The sequence below is a fragment of the Lotus japonicus genome, chromosome 1 (assembly GCF_012489685.1).
Source record: "Lotus japonicus ecotype B-129 chromosome 1, LjGifu_v1.2".
NCBI lineage: Eukaryota > Viridiplantae > Streptophyta > Magnoliopsida > Fabales > Fabaceae > Lotus > Lotus japonicus.
Window position 1 is genome coordinate 12,393,175 of NC_080041.1, and position 20,054 is coordinate 12,413,228.

At 33.2% G+C, this 20,054-nt stretch overlaps 1 protein-coding gene and 1 long non-coding RNA gene across 10 annotated transcripts; one reads left to right on the plus strand and one right to left on the minus strand.

Annotated features, from left to right (window-relative positions):
* Positions 1-8,423: 8,423 nt before the first annotated feature.
* Positions 8,424-13,515, minus strand: LOC130733674 (uncharacterized). 3 transcript variants are annotated; one of them, XR_009017550.1, is made up of 6 exons: positions 12,558-13,515; positions 12,188-12,255; positions 10,212-10,408; positions 9,781-9,856; positions 8,821-8,932; positions 8,424-8,728 (listed from the first exon to the last, which is right to left on the minus strand). XR_009017550.1 is itself a non-coding variant. In XM_057585900.1 (4 exons), the coding sequence occupies exons 1-4, from the start codon at positions 10,300-10,302 to the stop codon at positions 8,682-8,684; spliced, it is 315 nt and encodes a 104-aa protein (XP_057441883.1). In that variant the 5' UTR covers positions 10,303-12,165; the 3' UTR covers positions 8,424-8,681. The 3 variants fall into 3 exon arrangements, 1 of the variants encoding a protein (XP_057441883.1); XR_009017549.1 differs by having other exon boundaries at positions 10,223-10,408; positions 12,558-13,509; XM_057585900.1 differs by lacking the exons at positions 12,188-12,255; positions 12,558-13,515 and having other exon boundaries at positions 10,223-12,165.
* On the plus strand, positions 13,365-18,814 carry LOC130733675 (uncharacterized). 7 transcript variants are annotated; one of them, XR_009017556.1, is made up of 12 exons: positions 13,365-13,461; positions 13,550-13,746; positions 13,843-13,904; positions 14,029-14,228; positions 14,352-14,447; positions 14,516-14,609; positions 15,300-15,497; positions 15,801-16,388; positions 16,639-16,808; positions 17,279-17,430; positions 18,095-18,146; positions 18,565-18,814. It is a non-coding gene; the product is annotated as an uncharacterized LOC130733675 (long non-coding RNA). The 7 variants fall into 7 exon arrangements; XR_009017552.1 differs by having other exon boundaries at positions 17,279-18,146; XR_009017553.1 differs by having other exon boundaries at positions 18,095-18,814.
* The last annotated feature ends 1,240 nt before the right edge of the window (positions 18,815-20,054 follow it).

Consider the following 20,054-nt stretch of genomic DNA (forward strand, 5'->3'; position numbering starts at 1 on the left):
TAAAACTACAATGGTTTTGGAACAGAAGGATTATTATTTAGTACTCATTTTAAATTTCAAACTCAAATCACAAATTTTTACAATTTTAAAAATAATAAATGAAGTAATTAATATTAAATATTCAGTCCTTAATCTTTGAGATTATTCGATTATTTAAATTTTTTCTAAAATAAGTAAATGAAACCCCTGAAATTATGATCAAATAAACATTGTCAAATTTCTTTTTTGATACATCGGAAAATGACAAGAAAACAGAAAAGCTAAATGACTCCTATAGAGTCTTGGAGCAGCAAAACTTCCAGCTCCTTAGGAGGAGAATCCAAGGCAGTGAACGACGACACCCGATCTTGACAGCTCCGCTTTGCAATCCAATCCGTCGGGCCATTGATCTCACGAGGAATCCAAACAATTTTCACTCTCTATCCTCTGTTGAGCAGAGCACGAATTTCCTGCAGAATCCTACCTTGAGCATGGCTGGAGAGCAGGCTTGGCTGATTGAAAACTTCCACAAGAGCTCGACAGTCATGGTCCCAGGCCAAAGACAGACCGTCCATAAGGGTTGTGGCTTCGGCATCAAACATGTTCCCCTTGGTCGCCTGACTCATAAAACCTCTGATCCATTTCCCCTCGTGGTCACGCAAAAGGCCTCCACCCCCGATAAGCTCATTGATATCATTAAAGCTCCCATCCACATTCAGCTTAAGGAAGCCTGAAGTTGGGGGACTCCACCGAACTCTCAGCCAAGCAAAGTCAGAGTCCATTGACTCAGGCTTCAGGAACTGACAAAAGGTATCATGATCATGGCACATACGTCGCCACGCCTGGTCTAACGTCCAAGGATGAGGGTCCAGACACATATTACAGCGCCATTTCCAAGCACCCCATAGCCCGGCAAGGAACTTTCTAGCATGGCTACCACTAGCCTGCGTTTGAATCCAATTCCACAGGTTATTGGACCAAAAGTTGGGCCATCCCCAGGCACCAAGCTTTCCCCAGAGCTCTCGTGCATGGGGGCAATCCCTCAAGGCATGAAGGCTATCTTCCTCCGCTGTAGAACAATGCGAGCAGGCCCCTGAAGTTGCCAAGTGACACTTGAGCCTGTGAGAGTTTACTGGGAGGGAATCATGCAACGCTAACCACACGAACATGCAGACTTTTGCAGGCACCGGAAGTTTCCAGACCCACTTCCAACCGAGAGCTCCTGGGATAATATGATGCCTTCGAAGCCAGGCATAACCGTCACTCACTGAATAGCAGCCAGAGGCATCGCCATCCCAGACCCAAGCGTCCTCGCGAGTAGGATCCAGACGAGGGGTTACTCTAGTGAAACATTCCTCCACATTCGTCGGAAGTAATGTGTATAGGCGGTTTAAGCTCCAGGAGTTGTTGACCACCAAGTCTTTGAGTTTGAGATGAGTATCAGAGACATGGACAAGAGGCAACTGGGCACCGATCCTACCCTTACCCGTCCAATCGTGGAACCAGATCGAAGAAGACCCTGAGCCCATTCTAAACTTGAACCCTTCCCTGAGGCAGTCACGAGCCTTCATCAAACCCCTCCAAACTGGGGATGCACTGGATCGCACAGGGGCACTCAGAACTGATTCCCCTTGGAGATATTTTTGGGAAAAGGCTTGGACCCACAATTTATTAGAGTTGATGAGAAGATGCCAAACAGCCTTGCCAATGAGGGATGTGTTGTGATCAGCCATGACCCTCACTCCTAGCCCACCATATTCTTTCTCACGTGTGATGGTATTCCAATTCACTAAGTGCCAACCGCGATGCTCGTTCCCTTTAGACCAAATAAATGAGCGCATGACTTGATCAATACTGTTGGTAATCCTTCGTGGAAGCCAGAAGACTTGCATGGTGTAGGTTGGGATGGCAGCCATAACTGCCTTGGCCAGACAAACCCTGCCTGCTAGGTTTAACATGTTTGTTTTCCAAGAAGCTAGTTTCTGTGAGATATTGTCCAACAAAAAATTGAATTGACCTCTAGAAGTTCTTCCACCTGAAAGAGGAAAACCCAAATATTTACCAAGATTAGTAACAAAGGGAATTGGAGCAATGGATCGGATCTCCTCCCTGACACTAGCTAGCACCCCTTTAGAAGCGATGGCCTTTGACTTGCCAATATTAATTTTCAACCCAGAATGCAAGAAAAAGCTTTGTAGAGTGTCCGCTACTAATTGAACTTGATTAGAATTGGCTTGGCAGAAGAGAAGGACGTCATCTGCAAAAAATAGATGTGAAATTGGAGGACCATGAGGAGCAATTCTGATGGGCTTCCAAGTGCCGGAGTCGACTAGCTGATGGATCTTGACTGACAATCTCTTCATACAAAGCACAAAGAGGTAAGGAGATAGCGGGTCACCTTGGCGAAGACCTCGACCTGGTTTGAAGACAGGGAGGTTATATATATTGCCATTCCAAGAGATGGAGAGATTAGATCCTCGGATGCAACGCATGATAAGGTCAACTATTTTCTGGGGAAAATTAAAGAGGATTAATGTTTCTTCCAGAAACTCCCATGACACATTATCATATGCTTTTTCAAATTTTTACTAGTGTTTTTACCCGTGCGCTGCACGATGAAAGATTTTTCTAATTTTTTATACGTTAATTTTTGTTTACATGAAATTTAACTGATTAACTACCACAAAACAATAGTTAACAATTGAGATTGAATTTGATTTGACTACACAACAATGAAAACCCAATTTAATCCAACAAATGAGAAAGGTTACATAAATATATAGAAGCACTAAAAAGTAGTATGTCTTTCCCTTCTCAATTGCCTCTGCAACCGTGCGCTGCACGGCAAAAAACGGTTATGAATTTCTTACATTAATAAAAGCATCGTTTCGAAAATGAAAATAAAAACTTAAGATTTGAACTACAACAGATTTTTTTATTGAACATAAAATACAATTGAACCAAATTGAAACAAACAATTTAAATAAAATCTCAATTGAATCCAACAAAAGACGAATATTACAGCAATATAAATCAGCAATAAGAAGGCTCAATTACACCATTAGAGTCGTTGTTTGTTCTCCCTCATTGAATTCAAATCCATTGTACCTGTAACAATTTGGAAAATGATTAATAAAGAGAAAAAAAAATTGTATGCTAATTACGATGCGCATGATACAAAGAATTATAAAATCTAACCAATCATATGTTATGGAATACTTCTTCATACACGACATTCCGAGTGCAATTAAAGACTACCCCTTTGTTATCCACAATAAGCATCGTCAACAATTTTGGTATGCTAAATCCAGCTACACTGTATTCATGCATTATACATTCTATTTTCTAGGGTAACTTTAAAATCATAAATATGGACAGAATCCGCTCGATCTTCGATTCCAATATATTTTTTATGAAAAGGGTGATTCTTCAAAATCTTTACTGTCTCCACCACTTCCAAACTCATGGCACATGAAAATTGAATGCAACCTTCATTCAAGATCAATATCACAGAACTGGCTCAAGAGATCCTACATATAAAAAAGATACACAATTACATTATAATATGGGACAGAGAAACAAAGATAAACAATGTTGCTGCAATTTTACACATCTGTATTGTCCAATTTCGTCTCAAATACATGTATAAAGTCTTAATTAAAAACAGAAGCTAGTTTAACAGGGTAGTTGGAAACCATCATCTTGAGGCATAGAAGTTCACATGACAGAAACCTACCTGCACATTTATCTTGCCATATTAACTTTACTTTCAATTTTAATTCAACAATCAAAGCAGCAACTCATTTGTTGACGACATATTATAGGTTCTAGGATCTTTCCCTCTGGCTCTAAAAAGACGGATAGATAATTGAGTTGAATCATTAGTATGTATACCCGTGCCGATGCACGGGGCATATTTCCGAGTATATAATAAATTATTTTTAATATATAGAATTATTTATTTTGTATAAATGAAAAATAAATAAAAATATAATTTTTTATTTGATTAATTTGTTTATGATACAATAATATAATAAATTGTATGATTTTTGTTTGTTTCTTTTATTTTCGTTTTCTTTTCTCCATATAAGTCTACAAAATTTATAACTTATAAAATTTGATAGAAAATATGTATTACATATTAAATTAAATTTTTTACACTATATCATTGTGATTTCCTTAACTCTAACCAAATACGGATGGGTATTCAAAATTTAAAGGATGCAATAATAATTCTCTTATATAAAATATTATAATATATTTATCAAAAAGCAAGAACATTTAATTAAAAATCACAATAAATATCTCTAGTTGAAAAACACCACATTCCAGTGAAGTATACAAATTTTTTTTAGATTTAAAATCCAATCTTTCTAATTGTTCACCACCAAGATAAATAAAAAACACAATAAAAAAATTCCATAATTGACTTATGGTTGGAGAATTTTTCACGAAATTACATGACTCCAACATGAGTAACGTGTGTATCATTTTTATGAATTCCAAACTAAACATAATGATTCTCTGTAAGTTTATTCGCTTTGATGAATTTTTTCAACCCCTTCTTCAAGTGCACTCAGACTCTCTCCTTGGGTTCCAAACCAATTCACAGTAAAATCTCCTGTTTTTCTGATCTCGCAGAACCAAATTGTAATGCTTCTGTATATCTACTCCATTAAAATAGTTAAAAAGTCTAGAAAAAGTTTAAAAATTATATTAAAACATTTTCTATTAGTTTCAACTTGAAGGTATCTTGATGCTAAATGTTCCTCTTCGTATCAGCCTTTTTTTATGTAACCTAAACATCAACAAATTTTGACTATATATTTTCAATCCTCGTGTGCAAATTGCTCTCTCTCTCTCTCTCTCTCTCTCTCTCTCTCTCTCTCTCTCTCTCTCTCTCTCTCTCTCTCTCTCTCATGTATAAAGGACTTGTTATTCCAATAACTTGTTCATTTGGAAGCTGAATTAATCTATGTTGTGAGATTGTTATGCTGATTGGATGCTTAGAAAACTTAAATTTAGCGACTTAATAATTTATTTTACTTTCTCATCGAAAAACCTAAACATAAAAATATATAAGCTATATATGTTCATTTATTCCAATTGTCGTCAAGATTTCATATTTATATAGACATACACATTTAAACTTATGAAAAAAATTATAAAATTTCATTGTTTGTTATTTTCAACTTGAAAATATTTGAATATAAATGTTCTTTCCCGTGGAATTTATATTTTCACAATCAAATTAAAATGGTTTTGTATATCTACTCTTAAAATTATTTAAAAGTATTAAAAATTTATTAAAACATTTTCTATTAGTTTAAATTAAAGTAATTTCATGCAAAATGTTCACCATGTAGGAACTTTGTACTATATAATTAATAGCTATGGACTAAATATGTTAATTCTTCTTTAATCCTCCGTGGGAGCCCTATATTCACAATCAAATTTACCAAAATTGTATTAAAACATTTTCTATTAGTTTCAACTTGAAAGTATTTTCATGCAAACTGATCCTCGTTTTTTTTTACAGCAAAAGGGAATATTATTAATAACAAATGGATCATGAGAACAACCCTCTCATATATATATAAGTCATTTCAAAATACCCTCCGAAGAAAGAAATACCGTCTAACGTTGTGCCTCATTAAAACCTCCTTAGGAAAAACTCAATTGGGATAAAAACCTAGGGTAGGAAAAAGAGTATACCAAACGCTGATCCTCATGCTGAATCTTTTTACTATATATTTAATAAATATAGACTAAATATGTTTATTATTCTTTAATTCATTGTGTGACTCTTATAGTACCAATCAAATTAAAATACTTATATATATATATATATATATATATATACTCTTAAATTATTTAAAAAGTATGATAAAATTACTAAATTATTTTTTTTGCTACATCGGAAAATTATAAAATTACTAAATTATAACAAAACATTTTCTATTAATTTCAACTTGAAAGTATTTTCATGCAAAATGTTCCTTATGTAGAAGCTTTTTACTATATAATTAATAAATATAGATTAAATATGTTTATTTTTTCTCTATATCCCCGTGGGAGCCCTATATTTACAATTAAATTATAACGCTTATGTATATCTAATCTTAAATTATTTAAGAAGTAATTTAATTAGAGGGCTTGTTCTCATGTTCTTTTAATCATTCAATAATATATTTTATTTACGGAAAAAAATTATTTAAAAAGTATGAGAAAAGTACTAAAATTATAACAACATTTTCTATTAGTTTCAACTTGAAAGTATTTTCATGCAAAATGTTTCTTCCCGTAGTAGATTTTTAACATGTAACTTAAACATAAATAAATATAACTGAAAATGATCTTCCCAATTTTCACAATTAAATTATAATGCTTCTTTACATATTCCATTAAAATCATTTAAAAAGTATAAAAATGCATATAGCATAAACTTATGCAGAAATTTTACTGAAAATGTCTGATAGATACTCTGAAAAATAGCGCAACATATTTATCATAGTCTTATATATTTTTACTTCTAAAAATATTTAATTATAACTCCACCATCTGAATTAGCAAAAGAAGATATTTCTTTATAAATTCTTGACAGAAATAATAATTAAAAGTTCTTTCCAGTCAAAACAGGAAGAAATTTTAAAAAGTGAAAACTAATAAGATTAGAATATTATATAATACTACGATAATATTTAAAAATCTGAATAATTATTCCTAATTTCCTATGATGAAATAGTTATAAAACTATCAAATTTTAATTTTTAAGAAGTTTATTTGAAATTAATAAAAAAGTTAGTATTTCAGTTAGAATAAATATTTTACCAGCTGATTAATGTATCAATACGCTCATATACAAACAAAATCTTATTTATATAATTTAGTTGAAACTCTTCCTCCTTTATATCAATACGCTCAGAGGGTATAGTGTTTTCATTTCAAACATGATTATCTTGCTAAACACAACTTAATAGTTCGTTCATTGTCGGGGGAAAATGTCACGTAACCTCATTTCTTCACATTGGGATGTAGGTAATACAACATGTAATAATTTTTGTTATTCATAATCACGTTTTATTGTATGATACTATGAAACAATGGGAGCATAGTTGGTACACGACGGTTTAGTGAGCTCTTTCGCCCAAGAAAACAGAAAATAATATAAATGTGTGTGAATGCTAACTGAAGAGCTGGAGCAGGGATATATGGGGTCATTGAGTGCCTGCCTATTTGTATAGGAGATAAATCCATCATCAGTAAGACCACCTGCATTGATCTGTTCTCTAACTTCACCATGAATGCCACTAAATAGGATCCTGCACGGCGAAGTTTATTACTATATTTGATTTATCAATAAATACTTTGATTATAAAAGAACAATCATAATGAGATGTAGATATTAAAAAAACTTAAATTCAAGCCCTCAATTATAATGTTTTGTTCTCATACACCAATTTAACCAATATAAAAATTTCGGGAAAAATGAATTAATTAAACAAAATCTTCAATTCTCGACACATGTGATTATGTGATGTATAAAAGAGTTTTCCCTTGAAGATTAAAAAAGTAAACTACATATATTTGGATTTATTAGGATGAGGACTTATAAAGTGAAACCAAAACACATAGATATATATATAATTACTCCTAAATTTATTTTACAATTATGAACAATGCACTTAAATTATTTGAAAATGAATTTTTCTTTTAGCTTTAACATGAAAGTGTTTTCATGCAAATTGTTTTTACCGGTGCACGGTGAGGAGAAGATGTTGGAAGAGAGAAGAAAGAGTTGGAGTGATTTTAAGAAGTCATGATTGAATAATATATTGTTAAATGATCTCTCCGTTCTAAAACTATTGTAGTTTTAGCTTTTTTGTTTTGTTCTAAAACCATTGTTGTTTTACATTTCCAAAGCACTTTATCTCATTCTCTTCCATTTTTGCCCTCATTTAATATTGTATCCCCCAAGTATCACCTCTTATTTCCACCAATCACAATTTTCACCAATTAGTTTATCAATGATTTTCATTCTCTCTCTTTCATATAACTCATATTAAATAGGGGTGTTTCAGTCAAATTATAAAATCAATTAATGAACTCTTAAACTTTGTGAAAAAACTAAAACTACATTAGTTTTGAAACGGAGGGAATAAGAAGGTAGCAATGTAACGCACATCACGTGACATATTTAATTCTCAATATTCAATTAATTTCCAAAACATAAAAATTACATATAAAATATTGTTGTAAAATTGTTCGCCTTAGTGAACATTGAGCTCCAAGGTAGTAGAAATCCATATATAAAAGAGAACCAATGGATTAGTTCTTTAAGATGCATGCTAACCGTTTTTGAAGGGACGATTTCCATCTTTCCCTTACCTTTTTTATATACTGCTAACTTCCTAACTAAAACTTAATAATGTACTTAAAGAAAGTAAAAACTCATACAAAATTCACAGCTCACATAACACAAACATATTAATTTATCATAACTGAGTATCACTCAATCAGCCCCTATAAAATGCACCCCCTTCAAATCTTCTACACATCAAACACATTATTTCACTTAATTATCATAACCCTTCACTTGCATTTAATCCTCTGAAAGCAACAAAGCAATTTCACTTTAGACCATTCAACAACGACTTGCAGTTTTCAACCGAAAAATGAAGCAAGCTTTAATCTCTCCGAACTCATACTTTTTTCACCTTGCATTCAAACACAACACCAGCACAAACACCTGCATCAGCCCCAAAAAAATCGATTAGAAGGTTTGTAAGCATCTGGAAGAGAAATACTACTTAAGATAGCCACAAAATTAAAGATAAATACCTAAAAGCTTTCCTCTCCACAATTTGTAATAGTTTCTCTTCCGTGGTCCAATCAAGATTGTCACTCTCAATATTGTCACTCTCACACCACAATCCGCTACCCCATGCAATAACTGACGCACATAAGAGGATCATAAGCAAATGTAGCAGTATGAAAAATACCAAGTAATTAAGAAAATCAAGAGAAAAAAAAATTAGAGCCACATTGCTAGCAGAATTTGATAGCTTAAGTAATAGAAGAGAACATATCTCCTAGTAAGTCCCCTCATTAGTATTCCCACATGAGCACCCATAGTTCACATAAAATAGCTTTAACAGTTTCTGACAAACTGTGATGAAATATATGTTTATCAAGTCCAAAATATAGGATTCTTTATCACTTATCCCATTAGCCATTAGAAATAATATACCATACAATGAAGGTTTTAAGACAGTCAAACAGAGATTTGAAATAGTAAAATATATAACTCAATTGTGCCATTAGTCTAAAATCTACAAAGCCAAATATGCAAGTTATATAAATATCATATTAAGCAAATTGGGAGATAAGGAAACCAAAACTTTCAAACTATACATATTATTTTTTATGTCAGTTTTTCGAACTCCGAATGGAAGAAATTAGATTTTACAGTTTACACTTCAGAAGTGTAATACAAAAACTAATAACATAATTGTTAAAAGAAAAACTATTTAGGAGATTCATAATTTTTCTTTAATGCACTGTTATTGATTACCCAAATAAAAGCTAAAATCAGAAGCATCTGGAGTGAAGGTCTCTAATTCAAAATGGGTACGTAACCTGACTTGAAGCACATGCCAAGGATTTCTTTTATTTAAATCCTATTGGAACTTGACAAAAGTACCATGTAGTGTTTAAAACTTTCTGTAAACTTAAAGCTTAAGAAATTACATGATTTTGTTGAAGAAATAGAATAAGTGGAAAATATGTTAGAGGACTCACCCTCCAAGTTATGTGCCTGACAAATATTTCAGGAGGCGGCGCAAACATTAAGCAGTGGTTGAAACTTGCAAGTTTTCTACATAGATGCAGGTTGAACAATGGAAAATTATAAATCGGAGTTAAATCAGGATGGCTAAAAGAGCATAAAATTTGAAAAGCAAGAAGCAGCTAACACTGAAATTGTTAAATGACATAAAAATGAAAAGCCAAATACTAAATGAGGCAGGTATAAAATCAAAGAGTGAGTGATGTGAATTTCTAAAAAGACAAATTATACCTGCAACAATAATGAAGCTCAGATAATTATGAAACATTGATAATCAGAATTAAGAGCATGAAGGACTGCTTGTTTTGGCAAATAAATAAGAAAAAAAGAGAAAAGATTTGAGTATTGAAACAAAATAGCACCAACCAATAAATTGAAGAAATACCAAAAAATCACCTCAAAACCCCATTGGAGGATCTACTTAAGCATTGCCAATTGAAACAAATGACAATGCGACTGTTCAAAATCTGAAGCATGCGACAAAGTTCAAACCCCCTTCTCGTTCAACTCTTTTGCTGCTGAAAAGACCCATTGAACAATGTCATCCAATTTTTCTTCTGCAATATGGATTACATTCTAAACCTGCAAACCATTCAAATCAAAGAGGATTAGAAGAAAACAAATATATTTTCTACACATTATTTACTCCAAAAGAACATCTATAACTTCAGTGTCCAGCTTACGAAACAGAAAAAAGTATGAATCTTGCACTGTAAGAGGAACACCAGCTTCTAGTCTATCATGCTAAAACATTTGTAAACAACCCTCTAAGGGGGAGCATAAAACATGAATTCCTAAATGAAAACTATGAGCTAACTTAATTGGCTATAGGCAATCAGCTACATGATTAGCCACCCTTAAAACATGTAACCATATCTCCCAATTTTTCCTTTTCTAGTATTGGATTTCAATCAACTCATTCCCATTCATAAGCACATGTAGTTCTGCAATATGAGTCATATCAATGACTTTTAAGGATTAGCTTTCTATGATAACTCTGCGACAGCCTTCATTCCAAGCCATAGCAAGAGCTATTTTGATCGCCCAAAATTCAGCCATAGTGACATAAGGAGCCTACACCAAAAGCCACTGCACAGCCTCATCTTTCAAACAGGTTGAATCACTTGCCAGTCTCTAAACAAATACAGCTCAGATTCGTGCAGCTTCCCTTTGGGATCATTTCCACTTCCAAATTCTCCTCCAAGACCAATGGTCAAATATCAGATTCAATTTCCAACAGCAATTCATAAGCATATTTGGTAGAGAAATTTCCATTGCATGTAGGTGCTCAAACTTGTATGATTTATCATTTAACAAAAATTGGAACTGGCGTAAAGACTCCTCAGAAAGAACCAAAGTTGTTTTTTCACAGTGGAGCTATACCACCCGAATTGGTTTTCTTCTTTCTTCGACTTCCTGACAGAAGGCAAACTTGGAGATTGAGATTTCAATGGTGAAATCTAAAGCTTTTATTTAAAAAGAGTGCTTCCAACACAACACGATGAAATCCACCAGACCAATTTCCTGGAGGTTGACATCAGTTATCTACCGCAAAAATGGATCAGTTACTCAGAAGAATGAATCACTGAGTAACACCTTCTGCCAAACTACTTCAATTGTTAGTCAAAGAAAATACTTGAAACTACTTCAATTGTTTGTCAAAGAAAATACTTGAAATCACATAACCAAAAAATTTGTGGATAACATCCTTTTATTCCAGACACTTAACACCATCAAAATGAATGAAGAAAAAGAAGCTCAATTTGAGAAGTCTGATCAAGGATACCTGCAGGGTGCAACAATGCTTGAAATCTGTAATAAAAACAATTATCATAGGGGTGGATCTTTGGCTTTGCAAAAAATAATCATAGGGATGGATCTAACTTCTAACCTCTAGCTTCTAGTATTCTGTATGGTAAAATAGTAAATAAGAGATAACCTAATAAAAATCTAGCAATTATTAGTTCAATTTCCATTAGTTTATAATACCGAACTTAATTTTAGTCACCAAATATAGCTACAACCATGTTTGATATAAAAAATATAGCCATCAAATGAAAATGAATCCAAACTTCCAAACTATCAGATCAGATATTCTCTAACAGAAGGATGAATTTGTCATCCTTGATATAAAAAGAAAATAGCCAGATTTTAGCAGGGAATTGTTTTTATTACTGCTGGATAGATATATAGTCAAAGAGAATTAAAAACATGTTGTAACCAAGTTCATTACATTTAGTTCTGAACACAGGAAAAAAAACCATCTAATTTGTAGTAGATGTTTAAGTAATGTAAGAGAAGATGCACCATAACAGTTCACATAGTTCATAAAATATTAACAAAAATGATAAAATAAAATACCAGTCTGAGAATCTGAGGATATCCGGAGCTTGCTTCATTCAATGATGTATCCCCTCTCTGCATCTTAGCTGCAAAAAAGCAATCAATTGAAGGGTTAATTTGCAGTTAGCTTCAGATAGACAAAAAAAAAATGTATGAGAAAGAGAAAGAAAAAAGGAATAAATTCAGAGTAGGCCACTCACTTGAAGCAAGAATCAATCAAGAAACAGAGCAAATAATGTTTACACATAAAGTTCAGTTTATTTGCTGTTGTCTAATCTAATCTAATCACTTTACATGGGTGCGATATTTTTTATTCTTTCTTTCATCATCCCATATCATGCTAAACTCCTAGTTTATAACAAATAATTATGATTCATATGGGACTTACACAGTGAGTAAATTCCATTCGTTTGTAGTCTTCCAAGTCAATTCATATATGTACTCTTACCCTCAACTGTTGCATAGCTTGAGGACAACCTGGCAAGAAGAAAAAAGCTAGAGCTATGGAAACCGATGAAGTTTCATGGCCAGCAAAGAGCAAGCTGAGAACCAAATCAAGGATAGCATAAACTAAATCAGCACTGCACTTAATCTATACAATGGGTTTACATAACAAAAACTCTAAAGCACCTTGATTAGTACTTTGAGTGCAACATCACCATATCCCCATCTTAAAAATAACCACAACATTGCAAAAACCAAAATTTTAAGGAGAAGTTTAAGGGGAAAAAATACAAACATATCCTATATAAACAGAAAATGAAACAAAGGTGCAAAGACTAAGATCATATGGCTTATGTAGAGATGCCTTCCCAAAATCCTTAAACGTAGCAATTGCAACATCAAATCCTCAAGAACTTCCTTTGACTATGGTTTCTTCGAGGTAGTTCTTGTAGGACTGAGAAAGCTTTGAAACGAAGATCAGTTGCAATGGTGGAAGCGGCGGTGGAATGACCCAGCAATGGTGGATCTGAAAGTTCGAACCTTTGAGACAGGGAAAGAAGTATCCGGAGTAAAGAAAATGGAGAGAAGATAGAGGCTTAGAAAATGAAGATAGAAGAAGTAGGGAAAGAGATGAAGAGGGTGAGTGAATTTGGAATTTGAGCAGAATTTGAAAAATAATAAACTGAACTTTATGAGCCTCTAAGCAATGATTCATGCTATTCAGTCTCACTGTCATAATTTGTTGCAGCAAGAGAGGTTGAGGAAGGAAGCCAATATCTGAAGCATGTACTGTATTCTCTCGCCTGCAATATTTCGCACATATATCAGAGGAACCCACTCATGAAGAAGTATTCATGAATGTGCCCTTTTTTCTTCTTCTGAAGCTATCATCTTTATTTATTGGGTTTTGATTTTTTTGCTTTCATATCTTTTTAGTGTTCTATTCTGAAGATGTTTTAAGTGAGATAAAGCGGGTTCGCCACAGGTCCTCGAGAGACTGTAGAGGAAGAGCCATGCACAGGTCGAGGTTCTCTCAAGTTTTTTCCCATAATTTTCATGGTGCAGAAAAATGGTGTTTATGTTATGTTATGCAATGGGGGTTTCGTCTAACTGTGGGGATCTGTTTTTTGTGAGTAAGTTTTATGTTTTCATTGATCTGAGGGTTGGTCTTTTTTTGTTTTCCTTGCAGTTTTTGATGATTGAAACAGCTTACTATGGTATTTATTCAGGGTATTCCATAGGAGAGCTTGAACATGATAGAATGTGATGGAAGAATATCCATATGAAGAAGGTATTTGTTATGTTTATTTATAAATTAATTGCAGATTTAGTATGCAAAACTTTTGTTATGTTTGTAGATAAATTAGTTACAGTCCATGTGTTCTTTGATTCTATTTTTCATTCTCGAAATTCAGATATAGCTAAATATGTGGACCAGATTTCATAAGCCCTTGAATCAAAACCTAAAGGGCTTCCAGATTTCCCTTTTTTCCCCTCTCATCCAGATTCTAACCATTCATCGCTTCAATCGCATCTCTCATAGCCTGCTCCGATGCAAACGTCACAAATCCAAATCCCATCGACCTTCCAGTCTTACGATCATTGATTTCATCAGGTACGAATTTCATGCTCTTTGGTTTCATCTTTTCTACATTATTTCTTTTGCTGCTCTATGGTTTCATGATGTTTAGGGCTTCTAGGAATTAGGATTTAACCAATCTCTCTATCTTGACATCAGCCATGCGCATTTGGGTCCTTTAAAATGCTAAAGATTGCTCTGCCTAGCACTGTCTCTATGATACATAAGGATTTGCGCTTTAATGAAGATAATCATGTAAGTGTTCAAGGTTATACTTTTTTTTCCTTGCAAAATTCTTTTTTTGACTGTTTCTTTTTGTCTAGGATTGTTTCAGATTTCTGGTGGTTATGAAAGAAGCTATGGCTATAACAAAATAATCTCAAAGCAAGCACTACGGATCTAACTGTTTGTTTAAAGGTAGCCTCATTGTTTGCTCTATGGTTCATCTTTTACAAACCTGCCATTCTTTCATGTGTTTTTTTTTTATTTTCCTAGCTGTTTTTCCTCTCTGGCTTATAATCCCGTGCATTCCTTGCTTTTCTGAAGAATTAGTTTTTCATTACTAATTATTAATTTTTTGAGAATAATTGAATGAACTCATTTAGATCCAGTAGAGCATAAAAACGTTTAAGCCTTTTGCAGACTGTATTACAGATGCCAAATAATACTTGGCTCATCTATAAAGTGATTAACTATATTCCTAATTTCCAATGTATAACGGATGGTGAATCAATAGGTCAAGTCACACAGTGTAAAATCTTTACTGCTTACCAGAACCTTTGAACTTATTTCTAACAGCTTCAATTGAAGTCATTATATCATGTTTACTCTGCAATGCTGCATTTAGAGTTAACATGCATTACTCAAACAAAGTAAAAAAATTATCACACATAGACAACACCTAGCGAAATCAGGAACTCAATACAAATATATCAAAATGTGTACAAATAAGTAATGCTACTAATACATCAAAACCACACATACACACACAGTTGTGTGCACATGTCACTAGATGGCCAACTGTTTATCAAATCCATGATTTCCTAGAGCAAGTTACTTAACTCAATGATCATTTATGTTCACCAACCTGATATTCTGCTTCAACAGGAATGCAATCCAGGGAATATGGCTGCTGCAATCCCTACTTTATAGGTTGAAGATAATATCCGCAAGTTTGCAATGACAGGTTTACTCCCATCGCTGATCGGAGTGGTTACCTTCGAGACTCGCACGATTTTGCTCATATTTGTGCTGCATGTATCATAGGAAAGCTGATGTAGCGTTGATTTTGTTACATTATTTTTGGTATAGTTCTCTATCTGACTGAGTTTCTCTTGCATTTTTTCCCTCAAGGATGATGGTCCTTTGCTCCATTGTCAAGGACATGACTGTTGCTGATTTAGTTTGCATTTAGGAGAAACCTTTTGAACTTTAATATACTGGTCACCAGATTTTGATTGATGGATTTCACTTTTTTGATAATGATATTAATGGTTTCCCCCTATAGCCATAACCCCGTCAATTACTTACAGGTTATTCTATATTGCATGTGAAGTGATAACATAGCGAAGCGTTTAACCAAGTGGAGTTTCTTTTGAAATTATGCAGGTCGCATGGATATTGGGAGAAGCACAAAATGATTGGTGTAAGTCATGTAGACAAGCAAGAGGATTAAGGAGAAAAGGCGAACATGCAGATGCAATGCGTTTGTATCTATCTATATCTTTTTTTCTACTATAGCCTTCTAATCAATATCATATCATTGTGATTCTAAACACTGCATTAGAGAACAAATGTGTCTTATAGTCTTGATTCTGCATTTTTGCCTATTTTATGCCGAATACTGCATGAGCCTCATTTACTTTGGTTTTATCAGATCCCAATTAAAATTACTTCTTTCAGTTTATAGTATTTTTATCTGCAATCACAAATAGTATAACTTTAGTGACATTAATTGAACAGACCTTACTTTTAAAGCTTCAACTACAAGTTTGGCATCTGAAGATCTAACTTTGACCGTCAACTCCAATGAGCTCTTTCGTTTGTTTTGCTGAGTTTTTTTTGAAGAGTGAATGATGAAAGAGGTCTTGGAGACACCGGGGGAGCAGAGATTCATGTCTATTATGGATGAAAACTAGAAACAAAGTTATGATGGTGAAGTTCAAACAGTTTCTATGAGTGATCTTTGATTGAAAGGTACTTATTGTTCATTTTGCAGAAAAACTATAAGGATTGGATTTGAAAGCAATGGTTTTATTAGTTCTTCAATTATTGAATATGTCATGTCCCTTCTACCTCAATGAATTTGACCATTTCAAGCTGTTACTCTTTTTACTCTTATTTATTTATGATTAGCAGTTAAATATTGTGTTCTCTTTTATTTGTTCTAAAGTTCTTATCTTCTGTTGTTTGTATGTTTTTGCTTGAAATGCAAAAAATGCTGCAGTAGCTGCGTTTTCAGAAGGAGAAAGCTCTTTAAGACTATGGAACAGCTGCTGGAACAGAAGGAAAATGATCTTGAAGTTCATGGCCTGGAGCAGGAGAAGCTTCACTTTGAGATGTACTGTTTCTGTTGGGGTTAGCTATGTCTACATATATAGAGCTTAACTGAACAGGGTAAGTTGGTAGAGTACTAAAAAACCTATTCTTCCTATTGATAGTGGTAAAACTGAAATTTAAGATCTGGATGGTTAAAGTGAGATAGGATTGTGGTTTTATATAATAGTGTGGGTTTTATATAATAGTGTGGTTTTGTTGAATTGTTGTAGAATGAGTTCAATTCCATTAAAGGAATGGAGAAAAGCTCTCAAATAGATGAATACCTAAACCAATTGGAAAGAAATTTCATGTGAGAAGATGAATCTATACTATGTTACATACGTTACATATTATAACAGAAGAATTCAAGGCATTAAATAGAGTTATCTTTGATTAGAGAAGAATCCTATTAGCTTATTCAAGCCTTTTTATCTTTGATTAGATTTTTAAGACTCTTCAGTCCTTCTAAGTTCTATGTATTTGGCTTCTATGTATGTTTAAGATTTTTGGGTTAAATACCAGATGAGATTTTTCACCTTAATTTATAGGTTGAAGAAAATATGCGCAAGTTTGCAATGACAGGTTTACTCCCATTGCTGATCGCGGTGGTTACCTTCGAGATTCACACGATATCGCTCATATCAATGCTGCATGTATCAGAGAAAAACTGATGTAGCATTGATTTGTTCCTTTATTTTTGGTATAGTTCTCTATCTGACTGAGTTTCTATTGCATTTTTTCCCTCAAGGGTGGTCCTTTGCTCCATTGTCAAGGACATGACTGTTGCTGATTTAGTTTGCATTTAGGAGAAACCTTTTGAACTTTGATATACTGATCACCAGATTTTGATTGATGGATTGATACTTTTTGGATAATGATATTAATGGTCACATAGCGAAGCGCTAAACTAAATGGAGTAATTCCATTCTTGCAAAATGAGCTCAATTCCATTAAGGAAATGGAGAAAAGCTCTCAAATAGATGAGTGACTGAACCAACTGGAAAGAAGTTTCATGTGAGAATGTTACATATTACAACAGAAGAACTCAAGGCATTAAATAGAGTTATATTTTTTATTAGAGAAGAAGCCTTTTAGCTTATTGGCTGTGTGTTATTTGATGAAGTCTGGGCCTGGAGGCTGAAAATGGTACTAATTGAGAATAAACTTGAGTATTATGTCATTAGTTTTTTCATAAATTTTTAAAGGCATTGGAGTTACATTCTTATTAGGATTGTACTTTCATTCTTGAACAGAGAGTGACTGAGCAACAGGATAAGGAAGGATCTGAAGTTGTTTTAGAGGATGAAGTGCGAACTCAGACTAATTAATCTCTCTCTATCTGTTTGTATGTTTTATGAGTTCAGGTTGAGTTTGGTCATCTCAGGAACTTTTGGATGCACCGCCTCAAGTGTGCAGGTGATTTAATAAAAGAAATGGAGGGAAGTGGGTAGTGTGTTCAGGATCTCAGCTATGATACCTTTCTTAGTAATTATTATGTGGCACATCTGAGCTATTCTCAGCTATTCTTATGATAAGATAGACATGTTCCCTTGCTATGTTGAATATGTATTTATATAGTGTGATGTCAATCTATTCGTTTATTCCAAAAACTGAAAGTGAACTTGGTTGTCCTTAGTGTTATAAATAATTTGTGATGAAATATTCCGAAATTAATAGAACAAAAAGGTGGTTGAGTTAATAAGCATTGTAGGGTTGTTATGATACGATAAAGATTGAATGCAATGTATACATGGTAAGGTGGACATGCAGATAGTTTATGTCTCAAGATGATGGTTTCAAGAAACTATGATAAACTTGCTTATGTTTCTTTCAGGTTTGCTGCACTTATGTTAGATGACTTCAAGACTTGGGACTTTCATGGTTAATGTTGGAAAAACTTGGAAGTATTTGAAATATTAGATTCAGAGAAGTTATTAAATTGCACGAGTTAGACCACCCATTGGTATATTTTGGGGTTTTTTTTTAACTATGAAAAGCTAGGATCATTTAAATTTAGTCATTTCTTTCAGAACCAATGTAATTAGTAAGGTCCATTCATGAATCTCTTTCAATGAAATTGTCCCTGCAAGTTCTTTGTTACATGTTGTCATCTCTATTGATAGTTGTTAGTAAATCTATTTATGATTTTCAATTATAACTACCACTGTTAGTAATCTACCACATTAATCGATGTCTATATTATAACGTCTGAGCATTAACTTTGACATAGCTTTAATCAGACTGAAAACCGAGTACTAATTTTTTTTATCTCATTGACAGCTACATTAATTTCAGTGATAAGTTCTAGCTAAGTTTTGTTGAGTCAGATCTCCTTTGCATGCATATTCAACTTCAAATAATCAGAAACTATCATCAACTTAGAATACTATCTCAAGTTATTTACTTTCATCATGTGAGATTCTACCCGGTGTAGCACATTCAAGCAAATTGAATGGTTAAGGGTAATAAGTTTTCTTAATTAATTTTTTTTAAACCAAAAATAAATTCACAAATTAATATAAACACTACAATCTACTTTTAATTTTAATTTTAATTTTGTTCAAATTACGCGGTAAAAATGTTGTGCGGAGATTAGAAAATATATATATATATATATATATATAATATTCATTTATGTCTAAATGATAGGATTTCAAACTCCCACAACATAAAAAATACTTTTGGTTTAAAATTAATAGAAAAATATGTTATGATAAAATTTCTCTACTTTACAATTTTATGTCATGCTAAAAGAGTATACATAAAAATTCAATCTACGTTCAGTTTTTTTTTTTACAAATTACAGGGTAAGAAAACTCACATGAGAAGGAACATTATACATGAAAATACTACGAACGTCAAAAACGATTACTCATATGAGCGAAACATAGTGGTGACAAAAATCAAAGAAATTGAGATCGAATTTGATGGGTATATTTTTTTTATCATTTTAACCCGACAAAACAAATTGGTTTATTTCAATTAAAAAAAGTAAAGGTAGAAAATACTACAAATGCAGTAAAGTTATTTATTGTTTTCGCAAGAAACAATTTAAATGTGTTTTATTTGATGACTTCGTTGAGCGTATTTGTCAGTGTTGGCGATATCGAACACGTTGTTGTTCTCATATTCATGGCAAAGGTGACAATTTTTATTTTTCGAAAAGATAATAGATTGATTTTTTTTTGATAGGCAAATGTTAGTGGTTAGTTGTTAGTAAGTTAGAAAATCTCTTCATATTTCCCTTCCAGGATTCGAACCCTGGACCTTCCCTTCCCCAACCCTTATGTCCCCTAACTCTTACCACTTGAGCTAACCCTCGGG